Below are 14,850 nucleotides of genomic sequence, written 5' to 3'. Positions count from 1 at the left end.
TAAGCAGAATGGTTTCTAGATCTGCTGTTGCTGCTTTCAGAGGTACCAAGAGATACCTCCCTGGTACAATCTACAATTTTTAACCTCACATGGAGAGGTATCATCAATCGATAGCGTCCCTGTCGCTTCACATATGGAGACTATTAAGTATCTCCTGCGAGCAAGAGACTTGCCTTGAAAACTGTTGACCCTGAAGCTAGTCTTTTGCATGGTCTGTCTTATATCAAACATACTAGGGGTTGGAAGGCAATGGCTTTTGAATTTGTCCTGGAATTTGTTGATGAGACGCAAAATCCCTCAATTCATGATGATAGATTTGTCTCCTTTTTTATACCTTCTTTGGGAGACTTTGTTGACGATGACCCTGACGAAATGTTGCTATGCCCTGTCAGAACACTTTATGCTTATCTGAAAAGAACTTGACATCTCAGACATAGATGTAGAAGACTTTTTGTTAGGACAGGTCTGGTCAAGAAAGTAATGTTCAAGAGTACAATCTTGTTCTGGATACAGGAAACAATCATGAATGCTTTTTCATCATCAGTTACCTCAGCCAATATCGGGCATGTGGGCATGCAAAAGTACTAGACCTGAGAGAGCTGAGTGCATCTTTAGCATTAAAGAAAAATTTATCTTTTCATAGAATATTGAATGCTGGTCTATGGTGTAGCCAAACTATGTTCATTTCCTTTTACCTGAAGGGTATTGCCCTTATGTCCTTGGACACTTTTCCTTGGGTCCAGTGATGGCTGCTCAGCAGGTTGTGCAGCTGATCCAGTTCCCCTGGCGGGACAGCTTATGACTGTTTCACCTAACTTGTGAGAGGACAGATTCCACCAGTTCCTTGCTTATACAATTTCATTGAGTTTATACAAGTTTTCAGGTGGCACTAGAAGGTTTATTCTATGTTAAGACTGCAGGCTTGTTAGTTATGAAAAATAAAAATTATTTTAAAAATTTGTCATGTTTGTTGGGTGAAGCATACTTGATGTTCTTGTCTGACAAAAAAGACTGTGATCTTGAGAATTTCCCAGATGTTATGGTTATTTAAGCTTAATGGGTTTATGTGAAAAAATTCTATACAAAAAATAACTCCATAAAATACTCATATATTGTTAATGAATATCCTCTTAACCTTTTAGTGTAAAACGCAAGAGGTATCAGTATAGTGCTGGTAAAAGTGCAAAGCAAGCAAGAACAGTTAGTCCAAAGAAAGCACAAGCAGGAACATCAAGGGGAAGAGCATCGGTTAGCAGGAGTCAAACTAAGAGAGGTGGGCCTGGAAGAGGATCGCAAAGGGGAGGCACCGAATATTCAACAAACACATCATCTAGGGCACAAAGAGGGCGTTCATCAGCAGTGTCTTCAGGACTAGGTTTACTCAGTGCCCCTACACCAAGATCATTTTTACCTCCACCAAAAATTGTTCAGATGTAGACATGATTTTTTTAGATTCCAGATTTACATTCAGTATGGAGTGCATGACATTTTTATTCTCATCAGTAATTTTATTTATATTGATTTTCATACTCTTATTTATAGTTGACATTTAGTACAAGTTTCATAATACAAGTTTTTAAACCTTTTGGATTACAAATTCATAATTAGATTTCTCAGTTCAGATTTATTTTTCATTATGGCAGCTGTATTCAGAAGTATTTCACATATGAATGAACTGGTATCTTTGATGATACAAAAGTAAACTTGCAAAGCACATATTAGCATTTTATAACTGCAGAATAAAAGGTTTGCCAGTGATTGTGGTGAAGGCATTCTGAACAAGTTTATGAGATTAAGAATGGTCTTTAGATGATCTTGTATTTTATTTTTGAACTGCAATAAAACAGAATTTATTATGATTTAAAAGAAACTTCATTGACATCATCATGAATTCATATTCTGAACAGACAGTATTTTCTAAAATGCTAGTTCATACAAATTTTCAGGGCTTCAATTCATCATTTAAATGCCCATAGAAATGTATCTTGTACTTATGTAATACACTTGTTTTTAAAACCATAAATCTGACTTCAGCTTCTGTCTTTGTTTTCAATTTTTTTATTGCTCTCCAGCTATTATTACACCAATTTATTTTTTTTAATGCTAACGAATGTAGACAGTCAGTACAAAGCCGTGTCACAATAATGGAATGTCAGTAGTTTTTTCCCCGGAATATTTGCTATTTTTGTGTGTATATATATATATTGTAATAGGAATATCCTTTGGATCTTTTGTTAAATTGATGACCATCTAACATAATTTGGTGTGCCATAATTTTATGGTAGTGTCATCGTAATAATAAATAGGTAGAGTAAGGGCAATTTTTAAAATTTTTTTTAAAAATTGTAATCCATACAACCCTTTCCCTACTAGGTTGACCAGTAATATTCTAACCTGGCCATGTCATAAAACTAGATAATCTGTAAGTTTGAAGGTGTATAAAATTATGGTGTGGATAAAGGTAACATCACAGCAAATAAAGGGGACTACATGACTGATAGAGACCAAATTATTCAGTTAACATGCACCACATGGAAAACATACTGTTCTGTGTCAAGGCATCAATTGTGTATGTGAAACAAGAAATAGTAACTATTTTAAACAAAAATTCTCTAAATATTGTATGTAGATAATTTTCACCAAGTATAAAGATTTTATTTTGAATTGGCAAAACACTTGTGTCAACAGTTTTGACAGTAGACGTCATGAGTATGCGAAGAACTGTGCCAAGCATGCAGACCCTGCCTGTTTCTTAAAACACTAGACTAGGAATCTAGCATAACCCATTACCTACATTTTCATACATTTTTGGAAACTTTATTATATTATTATAATAATGTTTGGCACACATCATTGGATAATGAGACAGTACTACAAAAAGAATATTTTAATATAGTCAACAATGTCTAAATATGAATAATTTCTATAAATAAAAGCCTACACAATATATTTCTGATAATTACGTATAACAAACTTTCATAAAATAATTTGCATCACCTTAGGGGAGTAGAAGGCCTGCTCCAAACTTTTAAAAAATTACCAAGTTAAAAAAAATGCTTTTTTTTTTTTCTTCAGATTTTACAGTAATCTAAAACTACATATTAGTAAAGCAACTACAGTACAGGTATTACGAAACAATTACACGTGACTAGGGCCCCATTATCCTCAACATAAACATAGTTATTTATACCATTATTGTTTGAAGAATACTAAGTCCACTAAACTAGTATATTTATAATAATTCTGAAACAAATGTAAAAATAAAGAGAGCCCATAAGATATTTACATTTCAGAAACTGGCAATAACCATGAGCCCTGGTAAAGCACAGGTATGTAATAGATATAAATAACTAATTGATTTCATATAAATTTTTGTATACATATCTATTAACATACTTCATCCAAAATAGACCTCACTGATGGTTTAATATGGAGTTAAAAGCTGTAAGTATCAACATAAGAATTTATGTATACAACATAATTCTAAATTGGAACAATAAAAAATATCAAGCAGAAAATGGGGTTCAAGGATGGTGGGTGCAAGAGTCTTTGTGAAAACATCCCAGCTTTAATACGAACATTCTGTCATTGCTGTATTTGCAACTATAATACATAATTTGATAAAATTGTTAATTTTGTTTACTAATAAACTTACTCTTTTTACAAGGCAGGAAATATAAACAAACATCTATTACACAACAAAAATGTACAACATTTATATATAAAAAATACCCAAATATTACCTAAGCTCTGCTATACTGAATAGAGCAGCGTTAGCCATAAGTTATTGGGAGAAAAATCTGAAATCTTTCTCGGAAGTATCCCTCACTAGATGTTGCCACTACTCATGTCACAACTGTCATTTGTTTACTTGGCGAGTTGATGCAGTTGCAGAGAAGAAACTTTGTAGGGGACAAGATGTGGGAATTCTCAGTAAAATAAGTTAGTATTTATGAGCTATAAAAGTTTTTTAATTTATTGTGTTTCTTCTATAGGCTTGCATGCATTATTCCTCAAGGCACTCCTGGAGCTACATGTGGGTATGAATTCCAATGAAAGCAAGGGCGAGGTTGAAATGAAATGATTCCTCACTTTGAAGGTCATGGAGAAGGAATGTATTATATTAAATTCTTGGAATGTGTCTCATTCCCTACAAAGCCTGCTGTAATTGCTATGCAATGACAAATGCAAAAAGATACTTGTCAAGAGACCTTTAAAAATCTCATATAGAATAATTAATCTCCAAAGATTTTAATACAACTTTAAATTTAAAATTTATGCTGAAGAACTAGGAAAGATGGAAGTTGAAAAATTGAAGGCTGTGCTGTACATAATCTGATTGGGACATTCAGTGACTCCCATTAGAAAGCACCTTGGAACCATTTACATCTTTGGCTGTCAGTAACTCTGGTTGTGTGCCATCAGTTTGGTCAACATGGGTCCATGAATAGTTTGCTGATTTGTATTCAGCGGTCAGGAAGTTTTTGTCTCCAGAAGGCTGCAATGCCTGCTTGTCTTAGCCACTGGAACCAGCAATTTACAAGTACTTCTCTCTCTCATGACCATGAAGCCTACAACACAGGGAACATTGGTTTAATCATTTCCTAAGACTGATATACATGCTGTACTTTCGTATTTTTATCAAAACCAAAATAGTAAATAGTGACAATCAAGTAATGCTGCTGATCAAGGAAAGGGCAGTTGTGTAAAAGAAACAAACAAATATGCGATACAGTTAAATGCAAAGAATGAATGACGTGGCAACATTCTCTAGTAACAACTCGATATCAAGTTTATACACAAAATAGAGTAACAAACGACAGTAGACACAGTTGAAAAAAAATTAATCTTTCATATACATCTATCAACTCTTACTTGTGCAGATTTAGCAAATATGAGAAAGTCAAAGGTCTGCTTACTGATATAAAAATCCATCGTTTAACAACACTTTTTAGACAGAAAATACCTAAGATCTTAAGAAAAAAAACCCTAATCTCAAAGAAATATCGTGACATAAACTATCTTGTTATTCAGCACTTTAGCAAGCTCTGTATAGCCTGGTGATGATATGTACACTGACTACTAACACCTACTTAACTGCATCTTCAGTAACAAATGACTAATGCCATGACACATAAGGGGCACACTTTAGTAGTTATACTTAGGCTTTTCTTCAAATGATATTTTTAGCTAACACTGTACTGTTCTATGCAGTATAGTATATGAACCTTTAGTAAAATTAAGAGGTTTGTAACAAAAAAAAAATTTTTTTTTTGATTAAGTTTTTTGTACATACAGTACAGTATAGTTCATAATAATTTGTAGACCACTACAAGGCCAATAAGGAGATAAGGAAATAATTACAAGGCAAAAATGAAGACCAAGAACCAATGGGGGCCTCCTCCAAGAAATTGTACTTCAGGCATATAAAAATGACCTGATAATTCAGTCTTATTATAGCACATCCTACTGCCAAGTATCACTGAACAGTGTCATCATGTCAACAAATTTAGTTGCATCCTCTCCTCTTTAAATAGCAGCTCGGGCCATACATGGTTGGAAAATTTTCCTAACATGAAACTATTTATAGTACTAGTTTTTTTTTACTAGTCTTGCACATTATCTTTACTTTCCTATTTATGTGTACACAGTTTTGTTTTACCAGACATAGATAGTATGTCTTTACTTACCTATTATTTTACAAATCAAAGTCCCTAAAAACACAAATTTACAAATATTTAAAATTTGTATTTTTCCTAAGGTATACAAACCACAGCCTTTCATATGTGGAATATCCTTCCACACGTGCTCAAAGAGGGGCTGTAGGGTATTTGTCGCAATAGTTCCTCCATTCACTTCATATCACTAAGGCTTCATAGTTAATGTGGGACTACATTCTCTATAATATTTGTGGTTCCTGGAACATATCATTTGTGTATCCTATGTGCTTTTTTGAAACGGGTTATAAGGTAAAAGAGAAGTGAAATATGATATTCAAACCCTAAGTGCAGTTTACCTAATGGTGGGTATACTTGCTGAATACAGTTGCTGGCCCTATGAATAAAATCAAAAGTGGTGAGTGAGCAAGGAAGGTGCTGGAATTTGCCAAAAGGGTAGTTTACAGTTTTGCGGGCCAGTTTCACGGGCTGCACAACACCCAAATCCATCTGCCAAGGTAAGTAGTCCCTATGACCCAGGGTGGCCTTTCAACACCATAGGTGCAGTCTTAAATTTTAAAGACAAAACTGGCCTTGGGGTAAACTATAGACACTAAAAGCAAAGTCCTGATCCTATTATATTTTGTGCATTCAAGATCACTTCCCGCACCAAAGGAAAGAAGGTAACCTTGCAGAACTTCTCGTAGGATGCAAATGGACATCAATCATCATCATTATGTGCCGGAAACTAACATAAGACAATTTCCTCATTCTGTTATAATGTAACAAGACCATAACAAAACTCAACATTCCCATTCTCAAAATCAGACTTCAATTTCTACCAACAACCTACTTTGAGTAAGAGTTAGTTTTTCTATAAATTGGTACTAATCACTCATCCCCCACCAACTGAGAGGGAAGTCCTGAGAACTGCAATATCTCAAATAAATGTCTGATTCAACAGGTTAAAAGATTCCATCGTCCATTTATTTGTACTGCATCAAAAAAATCCATAGAACTTTAGTCTGGCTGAAGTTTCCATCTAGGCTGAGTTGCAGGCAACTCTTTAGAGCCAACATCAAGACAGGCTGATGAACCATATTTCCATGTACTATTTTGACTTTCAGTTGTAGCTCTGAGTGTAAACTTGAAAAAATAATTTACAACAGAAAACTCATAATTGAAACTATGTATTCTCTCCTACCTTGAATGAGGCCAGGTAGTTAATCATTACATATGTCCTACTTTAGCAGTTTTATTAGTGCATTTTCCCATCCATCTGTAAATATCCATGGTTATCATTGTCCAGCTCCAGCAAGGAAGCATTCTCATTTTTATGGGTAGTGAAAAGCACCTGTGGACTCGATACTGATTTGCAATTTCTTCCTGATCACAGTAGGTATAGTATAGCTGTTCTGGGAGTACTGAAAATTTTGTCAGTCATCACCCACTCACTACCTCATTGCAGTATTTTTTATGAGTGGAAATCATTCATTTCCCTGTACTGGGAATCTAAGTCTCAGATTCATTAAATTTGGATCTCAAGCTCTTGTAAAAGTACAGTACATGTTCTACAAAACAGAGTACATACTTGTTCTTCCAATTTCTAACAAATATGAGCAGTTGACCTACATAGTTACCCAACTGCTAGCCTCCTAATCACAAGCCACTCATCTGCATCTACAACTCTCACTGATCCTTTCACCTTTCCTTTGCATTCTCAATTATCTTAAGCTGAGATCTCAAGTCTGAACACCAAATACTCTGGATTTTTACAATCCACTTCAGTCACAAATCTCCATATTTTCTGGTCACATTCTTTAAAATTTCTTAATTCCCCTTCATAAGTGATCACACCTCTCCAGGTAGCAATGTGCCACACATGCTTTATACAGCACTCTTAAAAAGAGTCCAGCAATCTCTCCACTTCATCTAGGCTGATGCTCCTCTTTTTCTTAATACTGTTGCAATATAAACTACGTACATACGTATATTTTTCCAAACGTGAGGCTTGACGTTCCACCAAAATATGGTACTCGTTTGTTCTTATTCATTTTGAGCATCAAAATTGCTTTACTTCATTTACATTTTGCAATCCTTGGTACCTTCTGTGGCACAATTTTCTGCATTCAATACTTATTATTGCATTCACTCTGCACCATTGCTATGGCATTCATAGAGCCACTTACTAGTCAGCAGATACTTGGATTCGCTTTCACCCAATTTGCAATTCTCTCTTATCCATTTCTCTTTTTCAATCTTTTAAACATTTCTATAAGTTCTTTATATAATTCTGCTGTTAACACCAGCACATTTGCATAATCATCTCCAAGGTAGCACTTTCAACACTGCTCTGTAACTTTACAACTAATATGATAATACAACACTTGTGCTGATCCTTGACATATACAGTACCAATCTTCATTTATAACTTCAGTTCTTGAGTACCTTACTCATTGTGTGATCAGTTGATGTAGGACAGAAGTACCTCAACTACACTTGTTTTGAAAATATACAGCCATACTGTAGTGCAAAATAACTTTATTCTGCCAGCAAATAAAATGTATTCAAATCTTGGGGAGCATATTCTAGAAATAAAAATAACCCTCACTCGCTCCTATTTCACTTCTCACTAAAGGTTATTTGAAGTTTCTTTCCTACTTGTATTCAAATATTGTGTAAAACTAAGAATAAACAGTAAAACCTGTATTTTCAGACATGTAAAGGGGTCTGCTCCTAACAAAACGATGCATTTTCTCTACTAAGGTGGCCCTGTAGTGATTTGCATATGCTTAATTTTTTTTTTTCTCTCTCTCTCATACATTACAGATACTGTTACTTTAAGCCTACCAAACTTGTATTATAACACTTATGTATGTCGTAAGATACATAACACACTACAGCACGAAACACAGTCATCATATTCATTTGACCTTATGTAATCAAACAAATGAGCTTACGCAATCATATGATTGTCTGTCCAACTGGCCTAAAAAGTCTTTCTTCTTTCTCTCACACTGAAACTAAATATTTTTTTAGCTATATTGTTACTTCAAGTACATGCTATACAGAAACTTGGGCCATTACTACACTAAGTAAACATGATAGGTTACTTGAATTTTCAACTGTACCAGAGTTTATCTTTCTATCTTCTGGCATAATACTGTGATTTTAAATGAAGATATTTTGCATCACTAAAGGATATAAATTACAGTAAAAGATTATGTACGTAATGAATGTTCAGTGTAAAGACGTAAAGACAAAACTCCATTTCACAACAGGTGTAAACTTGCTACAGGAATCACAGTTGATGAAATTAAGACATCAAATGGCTATTTGTGTAGCATATACTATGGTTTCTTCATATTGATTCAACTCAGAAAATTATATAAACAATTTCAGAGTTAAAATGTAAAACAATACAAACTATAAATAAATACCTATAGCTTTACAAAATACATACAATAACAATATCAAATACCTTTACAGATAATTTAAATAAAACCTATACATGAAAAAATACTGCAATAAATATTATGCACTAAAAGTTATCAATATGAATATATAAAGTTTTACATTTTTACAAGTGGCTTAAAATTTTATAGGGAACTAAAATGTACTCTGCCATCTACTAGACTTACAACTAATAAACAAGCAAGATGAGCCTTTACTAATTTAAAATTTCTAAAAGAACCCATTAATAAGAGACCTACTTTTATCCTCTAATATACATGCAGCATCATTCACCATCCAAGTGAAGTACAAATTGCACACTATATACCAATGTTCAATCCTAAACCTAAGTGCTTTATTATTTTTTATGTCCCATAATTTAAGAAAAGGGTTCAATGATTTTCAGCAACAAAATGTCTGCAATGTAACCTCTTAGCTATATAAAACAAAAAATTCAAATAAGAAAATTTTACACTTTCAGTCATGATTGCTTGGCTATGAAACAAAGGCAAAAACTATGCAGGTACAAATGAACATATAAGTTACCACCTCATTATTCTATAAGTGGTTTCTTTAGGATAAAATTGCAACTCATAAATGCATCAGTAATAAAATTAAATCAGAGAATTTCTAAGCTTCTAAACAAGATTTGAAAATCTGTTTCAGTTACAAACTTTTTATGCTTCCATTATATTTTGCAAAAGGCACTTACGGCAAAATATCAAGTAACAAATAGGCTGGTTAAATGAATAAAGCAGTTAAGCAATAGGGGAGACCTTAGTTTCACCATCTCCCAATTCTTGAATCCACCAGTACACCAGAGACATGTATACCAAAGATAAATGAATGAAACAGAATTTTGGTTATCAAAGGCAATGAGCAGGCATTCTTTATGAAACTGCAGACAGTACCTGCTTAAATGAACTCTTGAACACCCTAACATACATACATACATTACATAACATCATACATACATACATACAAATACAATACAAGACATAATATATATATATATATATATATATATATATATTTATATAAATATATATATATATATATACCTACAGCTTATTGTGGGATCCGAACAGCATTATATTGAGAATTGAATTTCTAATCATCAGAAATAAAATCCTCTGATTCCACATTGTTTGTTTGTATGGTGTTTTTACGTTGCATGGAACCAGTGGTTATTCAGCAACAGGACCAACGGCTTTACGTGACTTCCGAACCACGTTGAGAGTGAACTTCTATCACCAGAAATACACATCTCTCACTCCTCAATGGAATGGCCGAGAATCAAACCCGCGACCACCGAGGTGAGAAGCAAACACCAAACCAACCACGCCACTGAGGCGCTTTGATCGATTCCACTTTGGCAGAGCGGGGAAGCAAACTCAGACTATCAAATCAGTAGGCGAGCACAAGGTCCGTTCAAAACTAATCTGAATTGTGATCACCATCAACAACAAAAAAGGGGGCAGCAAACAGTTACAAAAATAAATTTCAGTTACTTGACTGTCATAGGTTAACTGAAAATTCAAGACTGCTTATGGTTTGCCATCTTCTCAAAGGAAATGGCATCAGACAAACCATAAAATAATCAAGAACACAAGTTTTTTGTACTAAGTAAATGAACACATCATCTGATCATGGACCTGGCACCTTTCCCTCTTCACTGTAAGCAAACACCTGAACTCAAATAGGTCCATGTATCAACTAACAAACCCACACAGTTACGACAGATATCCTCTGAAGAACACTATCTTACCAAATGGAACAGGCTGCATGTGAGTCATTAACCATGAAGGCCATAAACAGCAAATCCATACCACCTACGAGATTCAGATCAACACAATGAATGACAGTGATGCCTTGGTTTCCTCAATTTTGCCGAGGGATACAAAGGAAAAATATAATGGTACACAAAAAAACAAATAACATACTTCAGACAGATTATGTTAACTATCATGTTGCTCCCAATGCAATGACAGATTAATAGTAGTGCTAGCATAAATTCATAGTATTCAATAGCAAACATCACAAAACACAAACTATACTATGTATGTAAAATAGTGATAATAAAGATGAATTTTTATTTTTAAAAGTGCAACAAAATGCAGCCAATTCAACCCAGAAAATGCTTGGTCATTTAGTTATAACAATGGTATAACAAGGCAACTAGGCTAAAATTTGTGGCTCCCATAGAGGCCTGAAGAGTTTGCTCTTATAAAACGAGTAAGATTAGTCAGATTTTAAAAATGACAGAGGCTGTCAATTGACATTTTTTCCTTTGCGCAAAATATTTTCATTTACTATTATTTGTTTCAGATCTCCACAAACCTGGCCATTCATTCATTATAAAATAGCTTCCAGTGATGTGAAATTATTTAGTATGAGCATTTTGAAGTTCCACACTTGCCTGCTCTATCTACAGCTCTATTTTTTAATGCCTATTTGAGTAAGGATCTGGCAAAGTTCACTGTTTATGCCAATTCCATTTAATTTATGGAATGAGCATCAAATCTGTTGAACAAGAGGATTTTCTTACATTAGTTTCTGTTTCTAGATACATTAAAAAGGACAAACTTTTGTAAATATACATTTTTATAAGCTTAAGGACAGAAAAGATTGTGAATAATTTTGCTGTGAAAACAAAGGCTATACCTAGTGGGTATAAAAACTTATTTTTCTTATTTGGAGATACATCCCCACATTACAGTCAAGTCCATATCAGTGGGAGGTTTGAATTCAAGTGGGTATAGTATCAAAAGGCATAAACCTTTTCATCTAAAGGGTTCAAAACAATGCTACCTTCAATGCAACAAATTTCACAAAATACGTGGAGCATTTGGACTGACTAGAATGATAGTGGAATATATAGTAGTACAGTATATACTTGAAACCAAATTCTGTAGCTAATCTTAATCAATGATAATGGAGTTGTAATACAAAAGTCTACTATCCACGAAACAAAGGCAAATGAGAAATTTCATCAAGCAACATCAGATGCTTCACTTCCCTTCATAACCACTTCATCCATTTAAATAGCTATTCAAAACTTGGCACATTTGTCGTTACATATAGGCTTTAATATAATTCAAAAGATTTTGTATTTCACATCAACACAAGCCGTAATTAACTTTTGCTTTGACGTAAAATAACATAATTCAAGTAGCAAACATTAGACTTGGCTCTTCAAGTCATTAAAGCAGTTACTCTTGACATAAAACACAAGTAAATGCAGGGATAAACACTTTCTTATATCTATGACACTGTAACAGTGAGTCTAACCCAAAATAACTTTTGCTTAAGAAAATAAAACTGGTATCCTAATAACAGAAGTTACCATAAACCTGATTACTGGAGTAGCCACAAATTTCTGAATGTCAATTAAGTGGACAAGCTAGAGATGTTATTCACTGAGGACAATGCTAGTATTTTTCAATTTTAATAAATTTACAAAGATTTTGTATTTCATCAACACAAGCTGTAATTAACTTTTGCTTTGACAGTATGTTAGCTCAAGTCAGTAACAGTACTCTGTAAAGACAATTTTGTTTCTTTTATGGTGTTAAGACACAAAAGGCAAAAATGTGTTTCAACTTGGGATGAAAATTTGGCACTTTAAATAATTAAACTAGAAAGGCATCATGGTCTAGAGTAAAAAAAAATTCACATGTACAATAACATAATTCAAATAGTGAATATCAGACTTGGCTCTTCGAGTCCTTAAAGCCTTAAAGCAGTTACCCTTGCCTCCAGGGATAAACACACTTTCTTATATCTAAGACACTGTAATAGTGAGTCTAACCCAAAATAACATTTGCTTAAGAAGATAAAACTGGTATCCTACCACAAACCTGATTGCTGAAGTCGTCACAAATTTCCCAATGTCAATTAAGCAGACACGCTAGAGATGCTATTTAATGAAGAAAGTGCTGGTATTTTTCAATCATGGTACACACAAGGATAAAGAAATATTGATGCACAACAATTTGGATATGAAACCTTCACAAACCTAACACTAGATTTGACAAAATATTACACTTAGAGGACACCCAAGGGAATCTAGAAAAGCATCCCACAATATCTACAGGCAATGAACTTGCAAGAACTGTAAATATTGTACAGTATTCAGTGTACTGTCTGTGAAAGACCTCCCAAAGGGCAAACAAGTACCTATGCTGTGCTTATGAAGTGATGAGCTTTTTGAGCTACAGAAAGCTGCTACAGTCTTTAAAAAAAATTTCTAGTCAGAAGTGACACATCTTAGTAATGACAGATCTTGAATGTTATTGCAGTGACAAATTCACTGACATCAAAACCCCATAGAGCATAAATACTCCCCTGTAAAATAATTCCTTGTTACTCTTAAAATATCTCAAGCAGTGGTTTCTCATTTCTCCAGTTAGTGTTCCACTATCTATGACTGTGCAAGCTTCCTTCTCAGGTCCAACAGACAATAAACATGGTTTGACAGGACTATGGGATAATAATGTCAAGGGCAACACTAAAGAGAACTACATTGTGAGAACCATCAGTGCCACCCAGATTAACCTGTCCTTCAATTCAGAGTTTGTATATTTTATACTATACATACTTATTTCTTCTAACTTTAAAGAAAAAGAATAGTAAATGTACCTAATATGGGAGAAATGATCTCTTGAAGAAAGCTAGAAATATCAGACTACTGATGCAATTAAATTTGTGAAGAAACGTTACAAACTGGAGGATGATTATGAATAAAAAAAATTCCTTATTTCATGAAAAGGACATGATATAAATATTAAGAAACAAATCCCAAAGGCCTATGGATTCAACTGAGAATAATACATTTCCTTATTGCCTTATAGTTGGAAAAAGAAAAAATTACGATATAATGGGTTCAAGAGTAGGTAAACTTGAAAAGAATTCAAAAGAACTGGTTACAAAGTTAACTTATGTGGTTTCAAACCTTAAAAATAAAGTTCGCTAAACAAGACACATTGTTGAAAGCCTACAACAAAATATAGGACAAAAGACAAAAAGTCAAGAGAGAAAATAATACTGGCGAAAGCATACTAACTACAAATAAGCCTAAAAATTATATTCCTGAAGGAGCTTAATTTATGCCTTGCATTATACATCAATTGTTCTGATAGGCATTGTGTACAACTGTTTCTAGTAGTCATTCTCAAATTTGCATTGGACTTGATTCCACAAATAACCTGACAACACAAGAGAGCAAAGATCATCAATACCACTTTTTTTACATGATCATTGCCAAAGCACCAACTCTACTTTTTTTGGTAAATACGTAAGGGCAAAAATCACAGACAATGGTATTAGTGGAGGAATGGGGAGAGAAAAATCAAAATATCTAATCATCTCTATAAGTTTAAACCCTGTGAAAAGAGTGGATCACTAACAAGTTTGGACTGGAACAAACTACAATAGAAAAGTGAGCTAGTGAGGAAGAGCTGAGGGTTGGTAAAGAACCATACTTATATAATTCTGCCAAATTGAAGGAAAGCTTTTCCTCTACAAAGTTGGCTAACTGGCATAAAATTAACTTTACACACCATGATATGGTGTTATGGTTACTTTATAAACAAAGGCAATCTGAGGGTTGAACATTAAATGCATTGGGATGAAAAACCTACAATGAATGAACACATCTGAGAAATGAATTTTTAAGCAAAGTAATAACTTACCAAAAATTAAACTATTAATAATATGAATATTCAAAACAACTATTCAG

The 14,850-nt window shown here is 33.8% G+C and overlaps 1 protein-coding gene across 1 annotated transcript in view; it reads left to right on the top strand.

Annotated features, from left to right (window-relative positions):
• LOC135221351 (uncharacterized) overlaps positions 1 to 3,094 on the top strand; it is a 219,911-nt gene extending 216,817 nt beyond the window's left edge. The window contains 1 exon segment of the mRNA XM_064259153.1: positions 1,143 to 3,094. Coding sequence (XP_064115223.1) covers positions 1,143 to 1,437 — 295 coding nt within the window. The 3' untranslated portion in view covers positions 1,438 to 3,094.
• Positions 3,095 to 14,850: the final 11,756 nt, after the last annotated feature.

The sequence above is a fragment of the Macrobrachium nipponense genome, chromosome 2 (assembly GCF_015104395.2).
Source record: "Macrobrachium nipponense isolate FS-2020 chromosome 2, ASM1510439v2, whole genome shotgun sequence".
Taxonomy (NCBI): domain Eukaryota; kingdom Metazoa; phylum Arthropoda; class Malacostraca; order Decapoda; family Palaemonidae; genus Macrobrachium; species Macrobrachium nipponense.
This window is presented reverse-complemented; position numbering and strand designations above follow the sequence as displayed.